At 42.1% G+C, this 26,237-nt stretch overlaps 5 protein-coding genes across 5 annotated transcripts in view; 4 read left to right on the forward strand and 1 right to left on the reverse strand.

The window, feature by feature from the left end:
• fgf18a (fibroblast growth factor 18a) overlaps nucleotides 1-26,237 on the reverse strand; it is a 100,776-nt gene that overhangs the window by 40,468 nt on the left and 34,071 nt on the right. The gene's annotated exons all lie outside the window — the stretch shown is intronic.
• si:ch73-233f7.1 (uncharacterized protein LOC100537710 homolog) lies at nucleotides 4,837-11,467 on the forward strand. The gene is made up of 4 exons (XM_059346099.1): nucleotides 4,837-7,589; nucleotides 10,140-10,198; nucleotides 10,347-10,474; nucleotides 10,786-11,467. The coding sequence occupies exons 1-4, from the start codon at nucleotides 5,067-5,069 to the stop codon at nucleotides 11,112-11,114; spliced, it is 3,039 nt and encodes a 1,012-aa protein (XP_059202082.1). The 5' UTR covers nucleotides 4,837-5,066; the 3' UTR covers nucleotides 11,115-11,467.
• Nucleotides 16,161-20,281, forward strand: pcdhb (protocadherin b). The gene is made up of 4 exons (XM_059345689.1): nucleotides 16,161-16,186; nucleotides 17,676-17,769; nucleotides 17,899-19,992; nucleotides 20,249-20,281. Exons 1-4 carry the CDS (start codon nucleotides 16,161-16,163, stop codon nucleotides 20,279-20,281), a joined length of 2,247 nt encoding a protein of 748 aa, XP_059201672.1.
• LOC131981696 (protocadherin alpha-C2-like) lies at nucleotides 20,286-22,950 on the forward strand. The gene has a single exon (XM_059346111.1). It carries the CDS (start codon nucleotides 20,491-20,493, stop codon nucleotides 22,945-22,947), a length of 2,457 nt encoding a protein of 818 aa, XP_059202094.1. The 5' UTR covers nucleotides 20,286-20,490; the 3' UTR covers nucleotides 22,948-22,950.
• Nucleotides 23,350-26,061, forward strand: LOC131981693 (protocadherin alpha-C2-like). The gene has a single exon (XM_059346108.1). It carries the CDS (start codon nucleotides 23,503-23,505, stop codon nucleotides 26,044-26,046), a length of 2,544 nt encoding a protein of 847 aa, XP_059202091.1. The 5' UTR covers nucleotides 23,350-23,502; the 3' UTR covers nucleotides 26,047-26,061.

The following is a 26,237-nucleotide window of genomic DNA, read 5'->3' on the forward strand; positions in this document are numbered from 1 at the left end:
TTTACTCTAATTCCCTTTATACGTTCTTCGGTGTGATCTATCTCAGAACTACAAGCTAAACAAGTATATTGTCACAATAAAAGGTATGAATGTAGAGAATTAACCCACTCTGGTTTTGTGATGACAGAGTATTTTAGGAGCATAAACCCACTCTATGAACCATCATATGACTTTTTGTGCTTTGCTCATTATTACATACACCGTACCTGACTTAATAAATAAATAAATGAATAAATAACACAGTTCTGTTCTATTTCCCCTCCCGAGCAATAACATGTCATTGTAGTTCTTGTTGGTCAGGAGTGAGAGCTGCTCAGAAATGCACGCTGATCTCCAGCAGTAGTCGCTGTAACATGGCTCAACATTTTACAACGCATTTTACCCCGTGCCGTTATGGTTTTAACTGCTCTTCACCACTGAAATAAAATTAATTTGAAGTGGGGTACCTCTGTCGAAAAATCTGAATGCACCATCACGTGATGAAACACAAGGTAGAGTAACTAAAACGATCAGAATGAGCTGATTGTTTCAAGCAGAACAAAGCTGTCTGCTTACAATAATGATAAATAAACATTGTTTTTATAATGCAGGAGGCTACTTAAATTAAAATGACTGCTGGTATTAATATGACGATGTTATTTTGTCAGGAACAATGCTCATTAATCAACAGCACAGAGAAAAACGTCCATTAGATGTCCCCTACCAGATATTAATCCTAAAAACAGAATAAAGTATATATATATAGTACTTTATATATCTTATGAAGTCAACCTCGTCATAGAAGGGTGATAACAAGCACCACACGCAAGACTGTAAAATGCATAAACCCTAATAAGTAATGCACCAATAAGACAACATGATAATAACCAATAATATAATAATAACAGTGGTAGAAATAATAACGCTAAGGTTTTGAAGGACGAGCTGTCCGGTTACTGAGATTACTGCATCAGACACTAAATGTGATTACAGTACAGTATTTACTGTAGAAACATGGTACGGTGTCCTCACTCTCTGGCCACATTGGCTGTTATGTTGATAAATATCCGGTAGATGGCGCACAAAGACCACAGAAAAACACAAACCCTACAGACGATAAATAATGGCATCTGATGGGGACAAAGTGACAACTGCAGAGAATTAAGTGAAAAATTCCTGACAGGTGCTTCCGGATATATCAATTAATGAGCTTTTAATGTGTTTTCCCCTGGTTTTCTTTTTTAATATATTAAGTGCTTGTGAGGGGCATATTCTGACAGGGCAGCCCTTCAGGGGGTATTATATTATCGCATGTATTCCCAATGAATGTATCTAGCCTGCAGTGTAAACTAATTGTCACATCCTGCACCAGTAACACACCTCAACAACACAACCCATATGCTCAACTCATTTGTAGTCAAATGTTGTATGTGTACATTTCCTGTTGTTTGAAGTGTACTGCATGTACGGTTGGATGTGTTTTCAAGCATTGGAACATGCAGTTTGTTTTCCCAAATGACAATGATGAAGAATATAGGCTGTAGGATTTCATGCCTCATGTGGTTGATGTGTGGAGTTGTTATTATAACAGTCCTATACTGTATGTCTGAGACTGTGATGACTTTGGTGACTCAAACTATAATGGTTAGATAGGCAGGTCATGATTCAGACATGAATCCTCAGTGCATTCAGTGAATGGTTTTCCCTGGCCCAGGGAAAACCATTAGGTCAAAGCTCAAGGTTATGACGGGATATTATTTTGTTTTGTATGCAATGGCAGTGTATAGTTGTGCAGGAGTGTATTTGGTTTCATATGGATGACAGTGTGTGCAAAAGTAACTTATTTGTTTTAAACAATGTTACAAACAACACAGCAGATCCTCTCCCTTAAAAACAAATAACATTGTTTTTTATAGATGTCAATTGGTTATGAAATAGATATATTACATACATTATGTATCAACCATTGAGTTTTGCTTATAATTATTTATCTTTGCCTAGTTGTTTATCTATATTTGTATCTTCCTTTAAATTTGTTCTCTAGGCAGTTTTTATGTGTATTGAAAACTAGTGACAGTTTGTGAGTCAACATACTTGGCAAATAAAGTTCATAATTCACTGAATCAAACGATGCCCTTCAATTCAAACACACTGTTTCTGAGGTACATGTCACTGAGATTTCAACAGGAACATTTGTTGATGGTTTTTTATACAGATTTTTTCATTATCGGACAGTACCCGGTAGATGGCGCCACAAGATCACACACTGCAATGAAATGCAATGCTTTAGTTGGTCTCGCTTGTGCATATTTCGGGTCAAATTAAATGTGGCCTATACCTGCTCAAGTTAGATCCCCTGGAAGAAAAAATAGGCATATATGCTTTTTTGTATATCTTTAAGCGCCGTGAAGAATAAATAAAAAGTTTCCTACCATTAGTCTTTTACCACCCTTGATGCACCCACTTTATCCTGTGACTCACACTTGAGAGTGCGGAGTAACGGGTCACGGTCAGGTAGTTGTTGAGCGGTAGTTCAGAGAAAGTAATGGCTGTCTTTCTGTCGGACAATGGGGTGAGCGAGGCGATAGGGGCGGATGAGACCGGCTTAATGCTCCGTGTAATGCATGTTAATGTAACAGGCACCGAGGGACTGTCGGCCGGAGTGCTTTGGGATTATTTATCACAAAACATTTGTATTCTTCCGTCGGAGAACGGTTGATCCCGGATAGCTGCACACTAATCCTTCACTCCGTTAATTAAAAAGAAGGGGAAAGCAATGGAACTGGTGGTGGTGATTTTTTTCTTTTCCAGAAATGTAATCATTTCTGGAGAAGCTTAACCATCTGCTTGAGGTTAAGTCTGCAAGCAGATTGTGTTTTCTGCTTATTTAAACCTGAGGATTTTAGCTTTTTTTTTCCTGAAAAGGGGAGGGTGTTGCATTTCAGGGGCTGCTTATTGGGGACACAGGTCGAGGACACTTTTTTGAGGGAAGTATACTTATTATGCAACATCTTATTCCATAATGAACACTTTAATCGTTTAATAGCATGCAGTCTTTATTCATAGGCAGTGACCTTTGATATCCAGTCCCTTTAAGTACCAGACTGAACATGTATTATACAGAAACTGCATCCCACTTCCACTCCCCGATTCCGAAAGTTATTCTTCTCTGAGTTTCACAAAACAGAAATGTCACAAACAACCACTATCTCCAAGTTGCAGTATCCCCACTAGCCGCGTTTGATTTTTTTTTATCCAGGGAAAAGATCACAACAACATTACACATCAACGGCGCTTGGTTTCCCTGATCATTCTCACAGAGGAGCAACCATCAACACAATTTTCGACAAACGACACAGTCCCAAGGTTTTGAGGGCAGTCTACGAGAAAATGTAGCGTCTAGTGTAGAAAGAAAATGCTGCCCCTAGGAAGTAGAAATGTTTGTTTCTGGTTCTTCCTCATCTCCCTTTCGCTTTTTCCTTCTTTTTTAGTAGCTAACAAGCTCAGCTGCCCGGGGGCCAAGGCTGTGTCGTCAGTCCCAAGAAGAGACTTTTAGATTTCAAGCCACCGTTTTACATTAGGATGCCACTCGTGTCTGTCTGGAGACGAACCCGAATTCACAAAGGCATCCTTCAGTTTCTCTCTCACTCTCTCTTTCCCTCTTTCTGTGGTTCAGTGGTTGTCTGGCTGACCAGGATTAACAGGAAAAAGATTAGATCTGAACAAACATGTGCCGCACTCTAAAGAGGCTCGGGTTGTCCTCTTTGTCCTATAAAAACTACACTGCTCAGTGGCAATACTTTGATCTACTATAGTCCCTTGCCTCAGCATTAATGCTGTCATCTCCAACCTGTAAACACATCACCTACAGGATATTTATCTAATCCCAACTATAATACCTGATTAGTGACAAGTATGATTAAGGATTTATGACAGTGCTTTTATGTTGATTATGTTGATACATGTACAGGCTTACTTAAGTGAATTAAAGTCGTGTAGCGCGCATTTGTATGAACATCACCCGCTCGTCATTGTCATTATAATCATTTTAAGCTCCAAAATGTAGCTCACACTCGTTTAAATGTTGATTAAAATTAAATATCCCGGCCCATCAAAGATTCTTTTTGTGAAACCCAATTTCGTGTGTGATGATTAATGAATGGGACTGTTTTTTTGCAATGTGGGCATTCATCTTCAAAGGCCTCTCATTAAAAATCATTATAGAATCCCAGGAGCTTACTGACAGTGGCCACTAGCCCGTTTGAGGCAAAGCGAATGAGCACTTAGGCCAGTGGGTTTTTGTTTTCCACACTGCAACATGTAATAGTGGAACCCAGGAAGTACGTATTTGTAACTTTAATGGGGGTTATACCAAATAAAAGTTTATCATGTTGGCTTCCATTTCCACCATGGGCCTGTGGGGCAATGTGGTCACCAAGACAAATCCTTGTCCATCCTCATCTGTTAAACGCAGCCTAGAAAACGACACCCACAACATAATTTGCCCCCTAATCCAAATCTGGCTCTGACGTCTGGTGTCAAACTTACGCCTTCTCGTCTCTTTAATGGGTCAGAGGAACAGACACGAGGATGTGAAAGGGTTAAACGTCTACAGTAATTAGAGTCGCACTTCGCGTCGGCGTCCTCCAATACGGAGCAACGAGAAGCTACGTCCACCCCCTCTCTTCTCTCTCCCTCTCTCTCTCTCTCTCTCTCTCTCTCTCTCTCTCTCTCTCTCATACATACACACACACACACACACACACACACACACACACGCTCGCCTCCCCACCAGCTCCTCCGAGTGTCTAATACACTGGAAAATCAAAGCGCGAGCCTCCCCCGTTCACACACCACCGGTGTTGCGCGTGGAGCACAACACAGAGAGAGAGAGATGATTTCACTCTCCTCTCCTCTCAGCTTAACTATCCAGTAAAACTAAATCATACATAGATGTTGAAAACTTAGATCTGTTTTTTTATATTTGGGACAGGCTCTGCTTTTGTTTGTACTTTTAGCTGTACAGTTGAACGATGTTTATGAGGCCAAAGATGTCTTGGTGAGGTGATTTTACGCACGCCGCTGAGATGGATCACAGACTCTCCAGGGGCAGCTGGGTACCGGTTACTGGGCTGGTTGTATGTCTGCTTCTGTGTGCGTGTGTGGTGGACCTGGTTCTTGCGCAGATTCGGTACTCAATTCCTGAAGAGCTGGAGCATGGAGCTTTTGTGGGCAACATCGCCGAAGACCTGGGCTTGGATGTTGCCAAGCTGTCAGCCCGCCGGTTTCGTATAGTCTCCGGCGCAAAGAGACAGTATTTAGAAGTGAACCTGGAGAATGGCATTCTCTTCGTCAACGAAAAGATGGACAGAGAGGAGTTGTGTGAACGAAGCCCCAGCTGTTTTTTACACTTACAAGTGGTCATTGAAAACCCATTAGAATTGTACAGAGTGGAAGTGGAGATTTTAGATGTGAATGATAACTCTCCCAGTTTCCCATGGAGCGAGTTTAATCTTGACATCACAGAGTCAGCAGCGCCCGGCTCGTGTTTCCCGTTAGAGAGCGCACAGGACCAGGACGTGGGCACCAACTCCCTGCGCTCCTACCAGCTAAGCGCAAACGAGCACTTTGTACTGAATATCCAGACGCGCAATGATGGAAGCAAGTTTGCTGAGCTCGTGTTGGACACCCCACTGGACCGGGAACAGCAGAAAAAGCACGAAATGGTTCTGACTGCCTTTGACGGGGGGTCACCGGAGCGATCTGGGACAGCACTGATAACTATTACAGTGTTAGACGCGAACGACAACGTGCCCGTATTTGACCGCTCAGTTTATCGGGCGAGTCTGGTGGAGAACGCACCGAGGGGGACCCTGGTACTGAAGCTGAACGCCACAGACCTGGACGAGGGCTCGAATGGGGAGGTGACCTACGCGTTTAGCGGGCACGCACCACTCAAGGTGCGCGAACTGTTCAGCGTGGACCCGTACACGGGTGAAATTCGAGTGAAGGGCATTGTGGACTATGAGAAAGCCAGTGTGTATGAGCTGTATGTGCAGGCAAAAGACAGGGGACCCTCAGCTGTGGCTGTACACAGTAAAGTGCTAGTAGACATCCTGGATGTGAATGACAACGCACCCGAAGTCATTCTCACATCAGTCTCCACTCCTGTTCAGGAGGACGCGCCACCAGGCACGGTGATAGCTGTGATCAGTGTCATGGACCGGGACTCGGGAGAGAACGGAAACGTTGACTGTCAAATCCCGAGCAACGTCCCCTTTCAGCTCCACTCGTCTTTTAAAAACTATTATACTCTGGTGACAAGCGAGTTTCTGGACAGGGAAGCGGTGTCCGAGTACAACATCACCCTCACAGCCCGAGACCTGGGCTCTCCTTCGCTCTCCACCAGGAAAACCATCCTCGTTCAAGTGTCTGACATTAATGACAACCCCCCGCGTTTCTCTCAACCTTCATACACAGTTTATGTGACCGAGAATAATGCCCCGGGCGCTTCCATTTGCTCTGTAACAGCATTCGACCCCGATTCTAACCAGAACGCCTATCTGTCTTATTCTATTCTCGAGGGTCAGATCCAGGGCATGCCCGTGTCCACTTATGTCTCAATCAACTCTGACAACGGCAATATCTACGCACTGCGCTCTTTTGATTATGAGCAACTTAGAAACTTTCAGATTATGGTCCAGGCGCAGGACGCTGGTTTCCCCCCTCTCGCCAGTAATATCACAGTCAACGTCTTTGTCTTGGACCAGAATGACAACGCACCTGTTATTGTATCCCCGCTGCCCAAAAACGGCACCGTGGCCACAGAGGTGGTTCCGCGGTCAGTGGACGCTGGGTATCTGGTTACCAAAATAACAGCGCTAGACGCGGACGCGGGGCAAAACTCCCGGCTGTCCTATCAGGTGTTACAGGCTACAGATCCGGGGCTGTTCAGTGTGGCTCTGTACACAGGCGAAATCAGGACTATTCGCCGGCTGGTGGAAAAAGACGCAACAAGGCAAAGACTGGTAATATTAGTCAAGGACAACGGACAGCCGCCGCTCTCCGCCACAGTCTCTATTGTCCTCACAGTGGTAGACAGCGTGCCCGAGTCGCTGTCAGATTTCGGAGACCTCACACTAAGCCCACAGCCCCCCTCAAACCTCGCTCTCTACTTGATCGTGTCACTGAGCACAATATCTTTAATATTCCTTGTGGCTATTATCGTGCTGGCTGCTGTCAAGTGCTACAAGGACAGGGAGACACTCAGTGGGTACAACCTCCCCCCGTTCGCCTGCTGCTGTTGCGGGGGGTTTCAGCCCGATCCGCCTCCGGAGGTGTTCAAAAAATCCAACCTCAACCTGCAGATTTCATCCGCGGCAAAAGTGCCCACGAACTGTATGGAGGTGAATGGAAACAGCAGTCTTTCTCAGTCATATTGTTATAAAGTGTGCCTGACTCCAGAATCAGCCAAAAGTGACTTTATGTTTCTGAAGCCGTGCAGCCCCAGCAGCACACCGAGGAACAACGAGGCAAAGAGCGCAGAAAACTCGTGGAACGCGCAAAGCCGGAGCGCATCTGTGAACAACGGAGCAACTACTCCCAATGAGGTACAGTCAGATCAGCGTATATTAAAAGCCACATAGCTTGTGTTGTTCATTTATATCGGTCTGTTTCACTCACTGCCACAGCAGAACACATCTCAGTTCTCTATCTGATAAGTATCTAGACTGTGACATTCTCCACTGAAGGTCAAATCACGCATGCCAGACAGATTTGAACTCAATTTGAGAAAAAACAGAGCAAACCCCTCTTCTCTTCTCCCTCTTCTTAGTAAGTGTGTTAACACAGCATGTTGCCTCCACTGTTTTTATAATTATGGCAATAATTTATCCCAAGTGTGAAGCATATGGTAATGTTTTGCACCCGGGAAATGAAATGAGACGATGTGCGATTACATTTTAATTGACATGGTAATGAAAGTGTAGAGCCCTATCTTGCAAGGAGCGGATTCTGTGCGCATACCGTGTCTTATCATCTGTATAGAATGAAGTGAGATATCAATTACTGTGTGAGAGGAAGGGGAGATGTAGCTCGAGTTGATTCCTCTATTCAGTCTTGGTAACATTTCCAGGTGTCTTCACGACACGTTGCTTCAAAATTAATTGCACATGGACAAAGCTTTTAATATTAATTCATGAACTTAATTAAAATAGTTTGCGACCAGGGAGATTAAAAATTATCCAGTGTCATTGCCACCTACTTTTTTCATGCAGTGATGGGGTACACACACCTGCTTCCAGCACATCTACCTGAGTTTGAATAAAAAGTCAAGGTTATATCCGTGACGGCAAGGTGAATGACAGCTATTTGGATTTATCTGCCTTGGCTCCAGACAATTCTTTTTCGACCAGTCGGTTTTTCGACACGCCTTCTTGTCCTCAAACTAACAATATAGGACAGATAACCTCACTAACTATGCCTCAAGGGCACGAGCAACCATTATACTATACACAATGTGGCGTATTCGCAAGGGGGGCTGTCCATTATTGATGAAAAATGGCAAATGGATGGTTTTGGGGAGACAGGGGAGGACATCGAGAGGGGAGGGGGCAAGGAGAAGGAGGGGGGGTGCAAGGACATGGCTGGACTGAGACGTGGGCCGCCTGTAGATCGGCCCCGACGCTGTCCTCTGAATGCGAGGAGAGAGAGAGAGAGAGAGAGAGAGAGAGAGAGAGAGAGAGAGAGATGTGCAAGGGTGGGGAAGAGGAGGTGGCATAGAAGGAGAGGGAAGAAGGGAGACAAGGAGAAAGGGAATTTACAGAGGCAGGGAGTCTACACCCGTGTTTTCTAATCTTAATAGACGGGGCAGCAGACCGTAAATATGTTCGTATTGCTCATTGTCGCCTCCCTGTTTCCACCAAAACGCAGAGGGACAAAGACTCAGAGCCATGATACCAGACTCCACCAGGCAGACTGAGAAATGTCAGCTCGGTCACTGGCACATGCACCTCTGGCCACAAGAGGGATTTTGAGGTCACGGTGATTGTTCTGCCTGCAGCTATGCTCCTTCAGGAGAAAGTGTACTTCCTGTCGTTAATTGGTTCCCTATTTCACCCGGCGGTGTCCCTCAGCGTACCCGTATGAGTCGTTGTGAGGTCGGCAGTGACACATTAAACCTCAAAGACACATCTCAATGGAACTATTTTTGCATTACATAGGAGCAAAGCAAAGTACACAGGACTGCCTAAGTTGATGAATTGAAGGTGAAAAGAGAGATTAAACACACATCCAAGCGTGTAAGACACGCAGGTCAGGTGCGTGCACGTGTGTGCGTGCAGCGGTGTTTATGCGTGTTGAGCTCACTTGGGTTGTGCATATACAGCTGCGAGGACGGCAAACTTTTCAAGGCTCTCTGTGAGACTTTTAATTAAAAACCTTGCTCGAGGAGCGTCAGGCAAATATTAATGTAAAATGATGCATAAAATCCACAAAACAATGACGTGTGTAATTTTCTTAATTTCCTCCCTGGCACGGGTTCCTTTGAAGATTAAAATCATGTTTCGTTTCATCCCGGTGGGGTTCTAATTGGTTTTGTGCGTAGTTGGCGGGGAGTGTATTTTGAATACCGATTCTAATAATACGCTTACGTTGCATTCTGCGTGTTAACAACTTTAAGGGAATTAATAGAGCGTGGAATCTATAGTATGAGAGTCAGACTCGGAATAAATATCTCTGGGGTGCTCTCATTCACCTCTCACGCTGCGCCACAGACGATAAAAGCAAAACTATGTGACAGGCGTAGCTGAAGGCAACAGCACCTCTGCTCTTGAAAAGAAAAAATCAGTTCAACCAAACATCCACAGGGCGGCAGCCGCGATCCATATGAAAAGAGTCATGTCTCCATTTCAGGACAAGCACAAAGATAGACTGCTTCTCATGTCAATTATCTCTGACCTCTACTGATCCAAGAGGACAGAATGAACAGGCGTCGTTTGTTATCAAGACCGGTTTGACTGAAACTTATTTGGAAGAGACATTTCTAAAAATAGACATGGATAGTGACATTGCACATGGTAATTATTTCCCTTCACATGGGGATTTTCTATTTTTTGTTGAAAAAGTTTAAATAAAATTCTGTCATTCTCTTTTTCTTGCAGCTGAAGCAGCCAAACACAGACTGGACTCTCACAAAGAATCAAAACTCCTCCATTAAAAGGTACAATTTAAAAAAAAAACTTTGACCTTTGCACGTTGTTAACACAAAGTAAACATGAAGGTAGAGCCTCTAAAAAGACCACATACATTAAAATGGATATAGACATTGAAAAGTATGTTGTCATTACAGACTGGTATCTTGTTTGCAGTTATAACTCTATCAACATGGATGGCACCCTCATGCGAAAAGCCATGCATGCAGACCCAGAAAACTATGTCACCTCCATGGGGCCTGGACAGTACTGGACCTGGGGCACTCACATGAGAGGCATGAAAGGTATTGTGTAAAACACAGCACACCTCCATGCTTTATGTAATGGTATTCTGTTTATTTTGTTGTTCCTTGCTTGTAAGAGTCTTAACTCATCTCCACTACCACAAACAGAAGCAGAGTTATATTCATACCCTGTCATTAGCTCTGTTTTTGTATTTTTGTTGCTGATGTAATTGTTTATTATCCTGACTACAAAGCACTAAACTTTCTTTTAGAGAAGTACTATGCAAATGAAAGCACCACTACAGCCCTGAGTCAATATTGAATAATTAAGTAGTTGCTTTTCCTTTCTCCCTATCCATGTCATACTACAGACTACAAGATGTCTCCTTCAACCAGTGGGGTCCCCTCTCGCCCCTGGACCCCTAGGTGCACACCTCCTCCCCAACAGCAGCAGCCATCAATCCCACCTCACCCCCACCCCCACCCTCACCCTCACCCGCACCCACACCCACCACCTGACTACCATCACAATGTGTACATCCCTGGGACACCATCAGGCTTTTGCACCCTGAGGCCTGCTGTACAGCGAAGCGAGCTGGACGTCCACAATTCCTTCTCTACCTTTGGCAAGAAGCGACGTCTTCAGATGTCCCCCCAGGGGGAGGCTGCGATGATAAACAATGACCTGTACAACGACTGACTTGTCAGTGTCTGTCTGAATGGATGATTGAAATGACAGAAAACCTCATATGAAAACAGGGAAAGAGACCACTCAATACATAAATTAATGGCGGTAAAATATACAAGTGGGCTGAAAAATACAGAGGATGCGCAAAAGAGAAATAATGAATGAGCAATCCATTTTGGCTCAAATGCTGAACAGAAATGAAGCCTGATGACTCTTTATGTGATATGCCTCTGCAACATGTTCATGCGTCTGTCTTTTATTATTATTATTATTATTATTTAGACAATCAAACTGGAGCAGCAATTACACCCAAGATGTTTAAAAAAAGCATTCATGGACAATAATTTTGCACATCCTTATGAATTTATATTTTTGGTTTTATGAAGTGTTTTTTGTATGTTTGTTTGCTAACAGAGCTTGTGTGAATATGACAAATAGTATGATAATGTATATGCAAGCTGCAACATGCTGCAGACAACTGTAAAGGGGGGGATTTTCCCCACACATGTACTGTATACATTTATGAAAATAAAGTATTTTTTTCATATGTCTTTTCTTATGTCTCTTAAAAATGTATATGAAAGTCGTAATACTCAAGGCCTAACACAGCCCACGCATACTGATACACACTCAAACACAGATTTAGTTGATCAACATGCATAAAGCATTTAGATGTAAGTTTCCCAGATCTGTTTAATTAGCTTGAGTCAATTATTTTGGGGTGAAAAAGTTCCACAGCTACTCTTACAAGGGTGGAAAGCTTTTCGCCTTGGTAAGCTGTTTTCCATGGTGAGGAATAAACATAGTAAAATGCTAACATATGCTAATTGGAGTGCTTGCATTTCCATTTGCCCGCAGAGAATAGTGGGGTTCATTAACTGAACAAACAGAACCTCCTCTCTCGAAATATCACTTTAATTAAGAGCACGAACACGAATACAAGCATCAGGGGAAGGGGGGCTTGTCTCCAAATGCCACACCTGGACGTGAGCTAGAGGGCCTGTGACTTCTCTCTCTGTGCCCTTTTAAATCGTACTTCTCAGGGAATTAGTTCCTACTATCAACAGATGAGAGCTGGCCACTGGCCAGAAATGAGCAGGGTAATTAGGTCGTCGCATGGCTCAGATTGAAAATAATTCAGTTAATAAGGAAACGGGCGTCCGTAGAGAGCATGGAGGGGAGCAGGCTAACCTTCTCTGCGGTAAGGTGATCCATAGGGATGGCTGAAGGGGCAGCCGTATTTAGGTCAGCTTGGCTTACTTTCAAATGAGTGAGGAATAGAGCTCTGTTCCAAAAATAGAGGTGTAGGATCATTCTTACTCTCTGCTACAAGACCAACTGTTAAGTAAAAAATAATGCTATTTTAGAATCCTTAAAAAAAATATATTTAAAAAAACACATTCATTTCATGGATAATCTGCACCTGGAGGGCAAACCAAATAACACAAATTTTCAGCATCTTTTTAACAGTGTTTGGTGACACTTTATTGAAATTATAGTGACGTGTTTGTTGAAATACTGGTGTCCAAAGCTTTGAAATCTCCCCGTATGTTCCATTCACACAACATGATACTCAACACAGGGGAACTCTTGTCACTTTCATCCTTTAACCATGTCGGTCATTAGCATTGGGAGCTGTCCATGACCATGGTGCTGAAATAGTTTTGACCCGAGGTTTTTCCCCAAGCCAGTTGTGGTTTCTTCAGTTGTCCACCAGAGGGCGCATATGATACTACTCAGTGTGCAATGTTGCAGTGTGTTGGACTTCATTTTCTCTTTAGTATAAACTCACGCAGGAGTCTCTTATTCCAAGTTCTAGTAGTGTTACAAAAACAAACCAATTAAATAACTAAGAGGTATAAGCGTATAGAGCGGTATAGAGCGCAAAAAAACTCAGCTACAGCAATCATGCATTCATTTTATTTAAGCAAAAGTATGACAGTAACAACTGCAAAATGTACATGAAGTATTTAAAGTAAAAGTACCCGAAAGACATGTGAATTGTAAACTGTATAAATCTGATTTTGTAGAATATGGATAACTGCAGCCATGACTGTTGATACTGTTTTATTTATGTCTATTGTTTTTTCTTTGTTGTGTATGTCTCTTGTGTATATGGAAAAAAAACTTAATAAACATTACAGTTAAAAAAAAAAGTAAAAGTAAAAGTACCCCATTATGCAGAAAAAATGTCCCAGTGTGAGTGTTACCATTAAATATATATAGCCTGTTATTAGATTATTCATGCACCGATGTGCAAGAAGCATCTAAATGTTGCAGCTGCTCATTTAACTACTTTATATACTATTGAGTACTTTAATCTAACAAAGAATCGCATTTCATAAACTGATGTTTTGGATGTAACATATCAATCTGCAAAGTAAATAGCAACCATAGCTGTCAAATTAATGTAGTAGATTAAAAAGTACAACATTTCACCGTGAAATGAAGTTGAGTAGAAGTATAGCATGACTTTCAATAGAAATACTGGAGTTAAGTACAAGTACCTACAATATAAGTAAAGCATTTGAGTAAATGTACTTAGTTACATCCAACTACTGCTTGGGGCCCAGGCTCATTAAAAATGAATACTGTTGTTATGTGGAATCCCACCAGCAACTTCCTTGTAACCCATTTAAAATCCTAGTATGACAAATTGTAAATATGATTCAATTTATTGACCTCATTCAAACAGTGTGCTCAGGTATTTTTTTAGCCTATATGGCAGCCAAATATTGGATGGTATTGTATTTACCCATAATTCATATCCACAGTAAATGTGCCTATGATAAACAATGGCACAATTTTGTAACGCAGGCTTTGAAACAGATTTCTCCACCAGATGGCATCGTTGAGTAAGAATCCTTGCGCCCCAAATAAACAGTCACAGGAGAAGACATTGTGAGGTGACCATGACGTAATCCAAAACACTGTCAGACAAAGAAGGGGAGCTTGGCTGAAATCATTTGGGGAAAGAAAAAAAAAACTAAAAACAATAGAGTGGAGGCAGGAGGGGCAGAAAAACTCGTATTTCTCGTCTCTCTATTTTTTTTTGAGACAAGCACGCAGCCTGAAACCACATGTTAGTAGTACAGACTTTGAATCATCAAAACAAAGCTTTGTTGTTTTTTTTATCTCAATATTAGAGCCGAAAATCATAGAAATATTTTACATCTTACAAATGAATATGTGCAAAGTCAGACTGCATAAACGGCTTTTATTCTTAGTATGTGTGTAAAAAATATTAGAAGCATTATCCCAGACACTGTTAACAGTGTAATTAATGATTGTAGATGACTGTGCTTTTATCATCAGGGTCTCTCAGTTTAGGAATAAGCTGCCTGAGGAGATAAGGTTCGCAGAATCATTTTTTAGACTTTTTTTAGGTGATGTTTTTTGTTGCTAATTATTGCTTTATTCCTTTTTATGTGTTGGCATTATTGCCATTATTGTTTTTTTTTTATTTTTATTTGTCTTCTCTGTGTTTTTGCATAGTTTGTCTTGTTTTAATTTTACTTTAATTTTGTCTTGCTTTTGTTTGGCCTTACTGTTTGGTTTTCTCTTTTTATATTAGCATCTTGGTTTTCTGATTTTGCTCTGCTTTGTCCGTATAAGCACTCTGTTTATTCTGCTTATAAAGGTGCTGTGTTATAAAGTAATTTTTATTTTTATTATAGCTGAGCCACTACAGCAAAACATGGCGCTTTGTCGCCTCCAAGTGACAAAGGTAGGTAATACAACTCAGGTTGTAGTTTAAGAGTTTGTTTTATTGGTAGTTTATTTGGTGTGGGTGACTTTGTTAACTACTTTCAACCAAACACATATCCCCTGGACACTTCCTGCTATATTTGCAAGTTGTACCTAGTTTGTATTAAACGGTGTATAGTTTGCCAATTATAAATTTGGAAATGTATGTTCATATCAAATAAATGGACTAAAATTAGACATTTTCCTATTTTACATTTGGAAATGAGCAGGTCAAGATTTATTTGGATCAATTAATCTGACATGTACTGTGACAGGTATCAGAGAAACACAGTATCCTGTATGGGCATGACTCCTACTAGCCAACGTTGCAACAGTGTGTGTGAAAAATTAATTCTAAAAAAAAAAGTTAAGTTTAGTCATTACGAAAGCTCTCATCAACAGTTTATGCTAATTTCTAAATGTTCTGTAAAAGATGTAAGGATGAACAGAAAATAATGCCAGTTGGATGAGCATGTTATCAGATAAGTTCCGTTCAGTTCAGTTACTGGCTCCTAATATTCTCATGCTGTATGCAGTTTCTATAAAATGTCAATGCATTCCAGCTTTAATAGAAGTAGGGACTGTTGTTGCCACTTATTCAGGATCACTGTGTCACTGTCACTATGTCAGTAAACCTCTTGAGACAAGGTGCTGCAGTCACCTCTGACCTTAAAGTTATTTACATGTTACAGCCGCGTGATCTAAGCCTTTGTCCTGGCCAGTAAAGCAACAGAACTTTCTGCAGTTTGTCACAGGAAAATTACCAAGCAGGCTGACTGAGATCTTCAAACTCGGCAATTATCATTAACTGAGGCAGGGGGACAGTTTTTATTGCCCTCGTGTCTGATCAGTGGTTACATTTGTGAATATTAAATATGTCTGTGGGCTCTTAGGATGAATCATGTGGCTACATGTGGGTAGAGGTCAGAATCATAGAGCCTGCATCAACTGCTGGCTCACACAGCCAGTGTTGGAAGTTAGTGTATATAATGAAGCATATTTACTTAAGCACTGTTAACGTTTCTGAAGTAATTTATGTGAATGTTTTATGAACTTGATGCTTTATACTTCTTATACTTTATATTTCCTCCGCTTCATTGCAGGTCCCTGTAGAAGAGGAGACATAAAGTAACAGCCTTGTAGGCCACAGCATGGTGTTAAATTAATTTATTTTCAAAGGTAACCTGAACAATTACTGTGACTTTACATGGTAATTTCTTATTTGTGTCTTTATACTAAAAAAAGTAGGCTTTGCCACAAACAGTATGCAAAAAAATATATATTTTAGACATATATACTGAGTTATGAAAGATGAATGATGACAAGTCAGAGGCAGTGTGAGTGGTGCGAACAGGCCTTTTTTTATGTGATCAACTCACTCATCACAGTAGGTACGGTCCCCAAAGCAGACACTGCAACTTGCAAGTACTTTCACTTTAGACTGATTTGAGTTCAAACCGAATTGTATTTGTATTACATAGGCAGTTGTGACTGGTACTTATGATACTTGTTTTTCTTGCCTCTGAATGACTTGTTTATCCATTGCTGATTAATAGAATATAAGTTTTAATAATTTATCAAGAATTAGGCAGAGCTGATACTTACAATGATCAATGCTGATCAAAATTTGGCTCCTGATGAACTAATCATGTCATAAGAAAAAAGCTCTGTTATTTATTTGTATTGGACCAACTTTCTCTTCTTTTGTTTTGTTTTTGTAGGCGGTATTGTTTCCAGCTGGAATAAAAGTAACAATTGGCCATAAGCCACAACCAAACTTTTAATTTCCTTTGGCTTCCCTGGTTTTATACAAATGTGCCCACTCAGCAGCAGAGAAAATCCCAAGCCAGAGGAATGCAATTAAACAGAGTAAAAAAGTGACTTCAGATGCAATAAGTCTCACAAACTGTTTTTTATTTTTATTTTTTACAAATAAACAAACAAGTGAATGAATCAAGAAAACGCAAAGACAAAAAGCCAAACAAAAAGTACTGCAGAAGAGAGTTTGAAACAACTTAACAGGACTACTGCAATCATCATTTTTAAAAAATATATATTTTTGGAAAGCGAATAAAATGTACTTTTTTGTCACTCTGTTGATTGAGGTAGTTTCCAGCACTGTTACCAAGCAGACTATCTTCAATATATCACCCAGTGTCTACACAGAACCCACCTTCATCATTCACGGCTGGACACATGGCAACAAATAAATGCCACAACTTTGTCAGCCTGGTGGAAAGTCAATGGATGACAAACTTCACAGTGTCAACTTTGCTCACATACACCTGACACATTCCAGAGTATCGTCTCAACAAATCATCACAGACGTGCACCAGATGGAAGGAAAATGCATAAAACATCTCCTGCACCATCGTCATCTACACTAGATTTTCCAAAACAATACTTACTTACCTACCTAACAGTTACTGCAAAAGTATATGGGGAGGGGCAATACTTATAATAAACTCCAAAACCAACAGTGGCCAACAAATCTGATTCTTAATGCATGTTACTGCACTGTGTGACGGCTCTGTCACATGGTGTCGCTGTTGACCACTAAAGCATAACGGATCTCTCTCCTCCTGGTTGTCATGACACACCCATTGGTAAACGGGTTTAGGACACAGCTTTCTAGTAGATGTTTAAATGTATTTTTGCAATAACAACACGACCCTAAGACGTGTACTAATATATTGTTTTCTGATCTGAAAATCAACAAAAGCACCCCACGTTTTCAGAATCTGGAGTACTGTAAAGAAGGATGGATTTTTTGGCCACTGTCTTTGTCTTGTGCGCAGTATGTCCCGGCGCTTTGTCTGTGACAAGGTACTCCATAGCTGAGGAGATGGAAAGGGGCTCTGTTGTGGCTAATCTTGCAGCGGATTTGGGACTAGAGCCTGGAGGTTTGGCACAGCGAGAGGTAAAACTTGATATTTTTCATAACAAGAAATATCTAGATGTCAATAAAAAGACAGGAGAGTTGTATATCGTGGAAAAGATGGACAGGGAATATCTTTGTCCGATAAAAACAACCTCTTGCTTCCTAAAGCTTGATGTTATCATAGAAAGCCCCTTACGTATTTTCAACATTGAACTTGGAATAACGGACATAAATGATAACGCTCCACATTTTCGACGAGACAGGGTTGAGCTCGACGTTTCAGAGTCGGCCACACCGGGAGAGAGATTCACCCTGCCTAATGGCGTGGATCCAGATGTTGGCATCAATACAATTAAAACATATAAACTAAGTGAGAGTGAACATTTCGCCATCGAAATTCAGACGGGCAGTGATGGAACTCAATATGTTGATTTGGTGTTGACTAAGTCTTTAGACAGAGAGGAGAATGCTGTTCATAATTTAATACTGACTGCTGTGGACGGCGGAGTCCCTGTGCGCTCCGGCACTGCCAATATCATTGTTAGAGTACAGGATACAAACGACAATCCACCTCGGTTTGACAAGCAGACTTACACGATTAATATGACAGAAAATTCCCCAGTCGGAACCTTAGTGATGAAGCTGAACGCTACAGATCTTGACGAGGGTCTGAATTCAGACATAGTGTACTCATTCACCCTTTACACGTCTGAAAAAACACAAGATGTATTTGCATTGAATCCTACCACAGGGGAGATAACTGTGAGGGGTACTATTGACTATGAAGATATGAAATTTTATGAGATGCACATTGAGGCCAGGGACAAAGGGACTCACCCTTTGTTGGGGCAGTGTAAAGTAGTGGTCCACGTGACGGATATGAATGATAATTATCCGGAAATAACCGTACAATCTGTAAAGAACACAGTGGAAGAAAACATCCCAGTAGGAAGTGTTATTGCTCTGGTGGGCATAAGTGACAGAGATACTGGCGATAATGGTAACGTTAGTTTATCCATAAATCAGCCCATGCCTTTTATTCTTAACAAGTCATCAGATAGACCCATGCATTACAAGCTCATAGTGTCTGAACCCTTAGATCGTGAATCAGTACCTGAATATGACATCACACTGATCGTGACAGATGCAGGAGATCCACCTTTATCTGATAACGAAACAATAACTGTGCATCTCCTGGATGTTAATGATAACGCCCCACAGTTCCCTCAGTCATTTTATACTATACGTGTGATGGAGAATAACGCACCTGGAGCCCTGCTCAGCTCTCTCACTGCGTTTGACCCTGACCTCCATGAAAACCAGTATCTAGTTTATTTCATCCTGGAAAAGGAGATAGCCAACACCTCCATGTCCATGCTGTTCTCCATCAATCCAGAGAACGGCAATCTTTACGCACTGAAAACTTTTGACTATGAGATCGAGAAGGACTTTCTTTTCCACATCGAGGCCAGAGACTCTGGCTCTCCTCCACTCAGCAGTAACGTGACGGTCCACATCATTATTGTGGACCAGAACGACAACGCTCCGGTCATTGTGTCTCCGTGGCGCGCGCACGGCTCGGTGGTGGAGGAAAAGATCCCCAGATCCACCGATAAAGGCTCTCTGGTGGCCAAAGTCATAGCCTTAGACACAGACTCGGTGCACAACTCTCGGATTACCTACCAGTTTCTACAGGTGACTGACGCCACCTTGTTCAGTCTGGACCAGTACAACGGAGAGATCCGGACTATGAGGATGTTCAGTTACAGAGACCCGCGCCACCAGAGACTGGTTGTTGTTGCCAAGGACAACGGGGAGCCTGCTCTGTCTGCTACAGTCACCATCAAGCTGTCCACAGTGGAGACTGCCGTTAAGGCCTACTCTGACATGACTGAGGTGCCTCTAGAATATGACATCTTTTCAGACCTCAACCTGTATCTGGTCATCGGTCTGGGCTCGGTGTCATTTCTCCTGCTCATCACCATATTGGTCACCATCGTGCTCAAGTGTCAGAAACCCAAGCCCAGCAAAGCGGCTCCTCCCTGCAGGAACAGTGTGCTCAGTGAGAGGAACTCCACCATCGCAGATTCCACTCTGGTCTCCAACGATGCCTACTGGTACAGTCTGTTTCTAGCAGAGACCAGGAAAGGAAAGCTGGTGGTCAGACAGCCTGTGCCAAAGGGCTCCAGATACATCGTGTCCAGTATACCGAGAGGGACAGGACTGACAGACACTAGTGACTCAGCAGCTTCAACTCTGCAGGTAAGAACCAAACGTACACATTTATTCTTACATTTATCAAACATTGAAATATAATTTTCACATGTAACGTGTAATGGTTCAACATTTGGTCAATTACGAAAAAATGATAAAACGCCAAAATTTAACCAAAATCCGCAGCGGTTTATAATCTTACACTTATTTTTTAGTTAAGCTTTATGGCATGTTTTTCCTATGCAAGGTTTTGTCATATCGAAGGGTGTCGCTGTTAACTCGGGAAAAAATATATATATACCAGGCCATGAACGCCATGACGGTGAATCTTTGTTAGAGGGGCAGAGATAGAAAAAGGACAGCTCCGTGGTGCTGTAACTCGCACGAATGAATGACAGAATCATTTACCTGGAAACGTAGAAGAAACCTCTTTTGGAAACAGATTGCAAGAGTATGATTGGATCGAGGTCTTAACAGCAATTAAACACATCAGCAGAAAATGCATTATTCCAGCTGAAGTCCCTCCAACGTCGAACACAGACAACAATGGGGACCCCTTTAACCATGCAGTCATACAGAAGGTATGTGGAGCTCATCACTCTTTTTACTATAATCTATCATATATCTGCTTCAGTGACTCATTATTCAATACCGGAGGAGATGAAAGAAGGATCTGTTGTTGCAAACCTCGCTACTGATCTCAGTCTGGATGTTAAAACACTGAATCAGAGGAAGATGCGTCTTGACATAATCGGAAATAAAAAATATGTGGATGTGAACAAAGAGACTGGTGAACTGTATATTGTTGAGAAGATTGACAGAGAACATTGCCCAACCAAGATGTCAGCATCGTGCTATCTAAAACTGGAGGTTATACTTGAGAATCCATTAAGAATCTTTAATATAGAACTGGAGATTTTAGATATCAACGACAACGCCCCGCAATTTCGAAGAGATGCTATACATTTAGATATATCTGAAGCAACGCCGGCTGGAGAGAGATTTTCGTTGAGCAATGCGGTTGACCCGGATATTGGAACTAATTCAGTGAAAACGTACAATTTAACAAAAAGTGAACATTTTAACATTGAGGTTCAAACCGGAAGAGATGGGTCTAAGTTCGCCGATTTGATTTTAACAAAAACATTAGATCGAGAGCAGCAGGCTGTTCATAATTTAATTCTGACAGCTATAGATGGAGGCAGGCCTGCTAGATCGGGTACAGCCGGAATAATAGTTCATGTTTTAGACACAAATGATAACGCACCCAAATTTGACAAACAAAGCTACAACATTAAAATAATGGAAAATTCTCCCATAGGAAGCCTTGTTGTCCATCTCAACGCAACAGACTTAGATGAGGGGTCAAATTCCGATGTAATATATTCCTATAGTCTATACACCTCAGAAAAAACACAAGAAACATTTAACTTAAATCCTTTAACTAGTGAGATTACTGTCAAGGGAGTGCTAAATTATGAGGATTTCAGGATTTATGATATGGAAGTTATAGCAACTGACAAAGGAGATAATAGTTTATCAGGACAATGTACTGTAAAGATTCTGGTTGAAGACATGAATGACAACCATCCAGAAATATCTATTAAATCATTTCAGAGTCCAGTTAATGAAAACATAGAATTAGACACAGTGATTGCAGTAGTTAGTGTGAGTGATAAAGACTCAGGAGACAATGGAGTGGTGGATCTTCATATTCCAGATAATATGCCTTTCAAACTGAGGGAGTCCTCTGATAACTATTATGAATTAGTGGTGTCAGAGCCGTTAGACCGCGAGAAGGTTCCAGAGTATGACGTCACGTTCACTGTGACAGACAGAGGTTCTCCTCCTTTAACTGACAATGAAACTATGACGTTAGAACTGCTGGATGTTAATGACAATGTTCCACAGTTCCCTCAGTCATTTTATACTATACGTGTGATGGAGAATAACGCACCTGGAGCCCTGCTCAGCTCTCTCACTGCGTTTGACCCTGACCTCCATGAAAACCAGTATCTAGTTTATTTCATCCTGGAGAAGGAGATAGCCAACACCTCCATGTCCATGCTGTTCTCCATCAATCCAGAGAACGGCAATCTTTACGCACTGAAAACTTTTGACTATGAGATCGAGAAGGACTTTCTTTTCCACATCGAGGCCAGAGACTCTGGCTCTCCTCCACTCAGCAGTAACGTGACGGTCCACATCATTATTGTGGACCAGAACGACAACGCTCCGGTCATTGTGTCTCCGTGGCGCGCGCACGGCTCGGTGGTGGAGGAAAAGATCCCCAGATCCACCGATAAAGGCTCTCTGGTGGCCAAAGTCATAGCCTTAGACACAGACTCGGTGCACAACTCTCGGATTACCTACCAGTTTCTACAGGTGACTGACGCCACCTTGTTCAGTCTGGACCAGTACAACGGAGAGATCCGGACTATGAGGATGTTCAGTTACAGAGACCCGCGCCACCAGAGACTGGTTGTTGTTGCCAAGGACAACGGGGAGCCTGCTCTGTCTGCTACAGTCACCATCAAGCTGTCCACAGTGGAGACTGCCGTTAAGGCCTACTCTGACATGACTGAGGTGCCTCTAGAATATGACATCTTTTCAGACCTCAACCTGTATCTGGTCATCGGTCTGGGCTCGGTGTCATTTCTCCTGCTCATCACCATATTGGTCACCATCGTGCTCAAGTGTCAGAAACCCAAGCCCAGCAAAGCGGCTCCTCCCTGCAGGAACAGTGTGCTCAGTGAGAGGAACTCCACCATCGCAGATTCCACTCTGGTCTCCAACGATGCCTACTGGTACAGTCTGTTTCTAGCAGAGACCAGGAAAGGAAAGCTGGTGGTCAGACAGCCTGTGCCAAAGGGCTCCAGATACATCGTGTCCAGTATACCGAGAGGGACAGGACTGACAGATACTAGTGACTCAGCAGCTTCTACTCTGCAGGTAATACTCCAATGTGCACGTGTTTTTATATTTTTTAATTACTTTTATTAATCCCACAATGGGGAAATTCAACCTCTGCATTTAACCCATCCTTTTTTACACACAAGTAAACACACCATGCAAGGAGCAGTGGGCAGCACATTACTGCGCCCATATTTGACATACATTAAAAAGTGATACTTCATTTCCCATTTTAGACATTTCGAAATTATGAATCTTTAGTCTTGCGATTCTTGTCAGCAATATATACAATAGAAAAGTAATTTAAATTCACATTTAACCTATCACATTCTTTTTTGAAAAAAATGTGGCTCATGGTAACAGATCCCTTCAAAATACAAAAGGTGGCGCTGTTTCCCTATTAAAAAAGCATCACAAGAACGCCATGACAGTGAATCGATGTAAAACAGGCATATCGTGAAACAAGCGGACAGCTCCATGGTGCTGAAATTCCATTCCGAAAAACCAGTTCTGGTCTCATAGCGTTGGAAAATCCTCCGGAAAACCAGCATGACTATGTGTGGAATCGAGGCTATTACAACAAAATTCAATATTACTGGAAACTGAGATAATATCGTTTGAGGTGCATTAAACCGACACACAACAATGGGGTCCTTTGTACCAATGCAGTCTTACAAAAGGTACGTGCTACTCCTTATTCTTTTTTCATTCGTTAGTAACATTTCGACTTCAGTGACTCATTATTCAATACCGGAGGAAATGAAAGAAGGATCAGTCGTCGCTAACCTTGCTAGCGATCTCAGCCTGGATGTTAAAACACTGAATCAGAGGAAGATGCGTCTTGACATCATTGCAAATAAGAAATATCTGGATGTGAACAAAGAGACTGGTGAGCTGTATGTTGTTGAGAAGATTGACAGGGAAAATATTTGTCCTGCAAAATCCTCGTGCTATCTCAGACTGGAGGTCATATTAGAAAATCCACTACGAATCTTTAATATAGAACTAGAAATTTTGGACATAAATGACAACGCCCCACAGTTTCGAAGAGACGCCATACATTTAGATATATCTGAAGCAACGCCAAAAGGAGAGAGATTCTCTCTCAGTAATGCAGTTGATCCTGATGTTGGAAGCAATTCAGTAAAAACCTATCATCTGAGTGAAAGTGAACATTTCAATATTGAAGTTCAGACTGGAAGAGAAGGGACAAAATTTGCCGATTTGATACTAAAAAAATCCTTAGATCGGGAGCAGCAGGCTGTTCATAACTTAATACTGACAGCTGTAGACGGAGGCACACCTGCTCGTTCTGGTACTGCAAGTGTTATTGTGCATGTTTCCGACACAAATGATAATGCTCCATCTTTTGACAAGTTAAACTACAGTATAAAAATAATGGAAAATTCACCCATTGGAAGTCTCGTTATTCAACTTAACGCAACAGACCTAGATGAAGGGACAAATTCTGAAATTACCTACTCATATAGTTTATATACATCAGAGAAAACGCAAGAAACATTTAATCTGAATCCTTCCACTGGTGAAATTACTGTTAAAGGAATGCTTAATTATGAGGATTTCAGGATTTATGATATGGAAGTTATAGCAACAGACAAAGGAGCCAATAGTTTATCAGGTCAATGTACTGTAAAGATTCTGGTTGAAGACATGAATGACAACCATCCAGAAATATCTATAAAATCATTTCAGAGTCCAGTTAATGAAAATATAGAATTAGACACAGTGATAGCAGTAGTTAGTGTGAGTGATAAAGACTCAGGAGACAATGGAGTGGTGGATCTTCATATTCCAGATAATATGCCTTTCAAACTGAGGGAGTCCTCTGATAACTATTATGAATTAGTGGTGTCAGAGCCGTTAGACCGCGAAAAGGTTCCAGAATATGACGTCACCTTCACTGTGACAGACAGAGGTTCTCCTCCTTTAACTGACAATGAAACTATGACTTTAGAACTGCTGGATGTTAATGACAATGTTCCACAGTTCCCTCAGTCATTTTATACTATACGTGTGATGGAGAATAACGCACCTGGAGCCCTGCTCAGCTCTCTCACTGCGTTTGACCCTGACCTCCATGAAAACCAGTATCTAGTTTATTTCATCCTAGAGAAGGAGATAGCCAACACCTCCATGTCCATGCTGTTCTCCATCAATCCAGAGAACGGCAATCTTTACGCACTGAAAACTTTTGACTATGAGATCGAGAAGGACTTTCTTTTCCACATCGAGGCCAGAGACTCTGGCTCTCCTCCACTCAGCAGTAACGTGACGGTCCACATCATTATTGTGGACCAGAACGACAACGCTCCGGTCATTGTGTCTCCGTGGCGCGCGCACGGCTCGGTGGTGGAGGAAAAGATCCCCAGATCCACCGATAAAGGCTCTCTGGTGGCCAAAGTCATAGCCTTAGACACAGACTCGGTGCACAACTCTCGGATTACCTACCAGTTTCTACAGGTGACTGACGCCACCTTGTTCAGTCTGGACCAGTACAACGGAGAGATCCGGACTATGAGGATGTTCAGTTACAGAGACCCGCGCCACCAGAGACTGGTTGTTGTTGCCAAGGACAACGGGGAGCCTGCTCTGTCTGCTACAGTCACCATCAAGCTGTCCACAGTGGAGACTGCCGTTAAGGCCTACTCTGACATGACTGAGGTGCCTCTAGAATATGACATCTTTTCAGACCTCAACCTGTATCTGGTCATCGGTCTGGGCTCGGTGTCATTTCTCCTGCTCATCACCATATTGGTCACCATCGTGCTCAAGTGTCAGAAACCCAAGCCCAGCAAAGCGGCTCCTCCCTGCAGGAACAGTGTGCTCAGTGAGAGGAACTCCACCATCGCAGATTCCACTCTGGTCTCCAACGATGCCTACTGGTACAGTCTGTTTCTGGCAGAGACCAGGAAAGGAAAGCTGGTGGTCAGACAGCCTGTGCCAAAGGGCTCCAGATACATCGTGTCCAGTATACCGAGAGGGACAGGACTGACAGACACTAGTGACTCAGCAGCTTCTACTCTGCAGGTAAGGAGTCCAGAGTACACGTGTTTTCATATGCATCATGTATCACTACGTGATAATTCATCTTGCATCTTACAAATTTATACATTACAAATCTTCTTCAGAAAACGATTATTTTCACCAACATCTACGAAGAAAACCTAGTTTAAATCCAAATCAATCCCATAAAATACATTGTGCCGCTCATATTAAACACACAGTATTTCAAGGTACAGTAGGTGGCGCTGCTTTACTATTTAAAAAGGCATAGGGACGCCATGATAGTGAATCGCTGTCATCAAGGCAGCTCGTGAAACAATCGGACAGCTCCGTGGTGCTGAAACACCGCTACAAAA

This window comes from Centropristis striata, chromosome 12, assembly GCF_030273125.1.
Source record: "Centropristis striata isolate RG_2023a ecotype Rhode Island chromosome 12, C.striata_1.0, whole genome shotgun sequence".
In the NCBI taxonomy this organism is placed as follows: domain Eukaryota; kingdom Metazoa; phylum Chordata; class Actinopteri; order Perciformes; family Serranidae; genus Centropristis; species Centropristis striata.

Coding starts and splice junctions, on each gene's coding strand:
- pcdhb (XM_059345689.1), top strand. CDS start 16,161: ATGAATGATGACAAGTCAGAGGCAGT. Junction 16,187..17,675: donor GATGACAAGTCAGAGGCAGT/GTGAGTGGTGCG, acceptor GTCTGTGACAAG/GTACTCCATAGCTGAGGAGA. Junction 19,993..20,248: donor CAGCAGCTTCAACTCTGCAG/GTAAGAACCAAA, acceptor TATATATACCAG/GCCATGAACGCCATGACGGT.
- LOC131981693 (XM_059346108.1), top strand. CDS start 23,503: ATGGGGTCCTTTGTACCAATGCAGTCTTACAAAAGGTACGTGCTACTC.
- si:ch73-233f7.1 (XM_059346099.1), top strand. CDS start 5,067: ATGGATCACAGACTCTCCAGGGGCAGCTGGGTACCGGTTACTGGGCTG. Junction 7,590..10,139: donor GAGCAACTACTCCCAATGAG/GTACAGTCAGAT, acceptor TTTTTCTTGCAG/CTGAAGCAGCCAAACACAGA. Junction 10,475..10,785: donor TCACATGAGAGGCATGAAAG/GTATTGTGTAAA, acceptor GTCATACTACAG/ACTACAAGATGTCTCCTTCA.
- LOC131981696 (XM_059346111.1), top strand. CDS start 20,491: ATGGGGACCCCTTTAACCATGCAGTCATACAGAAGGTATGTGGAGCTC.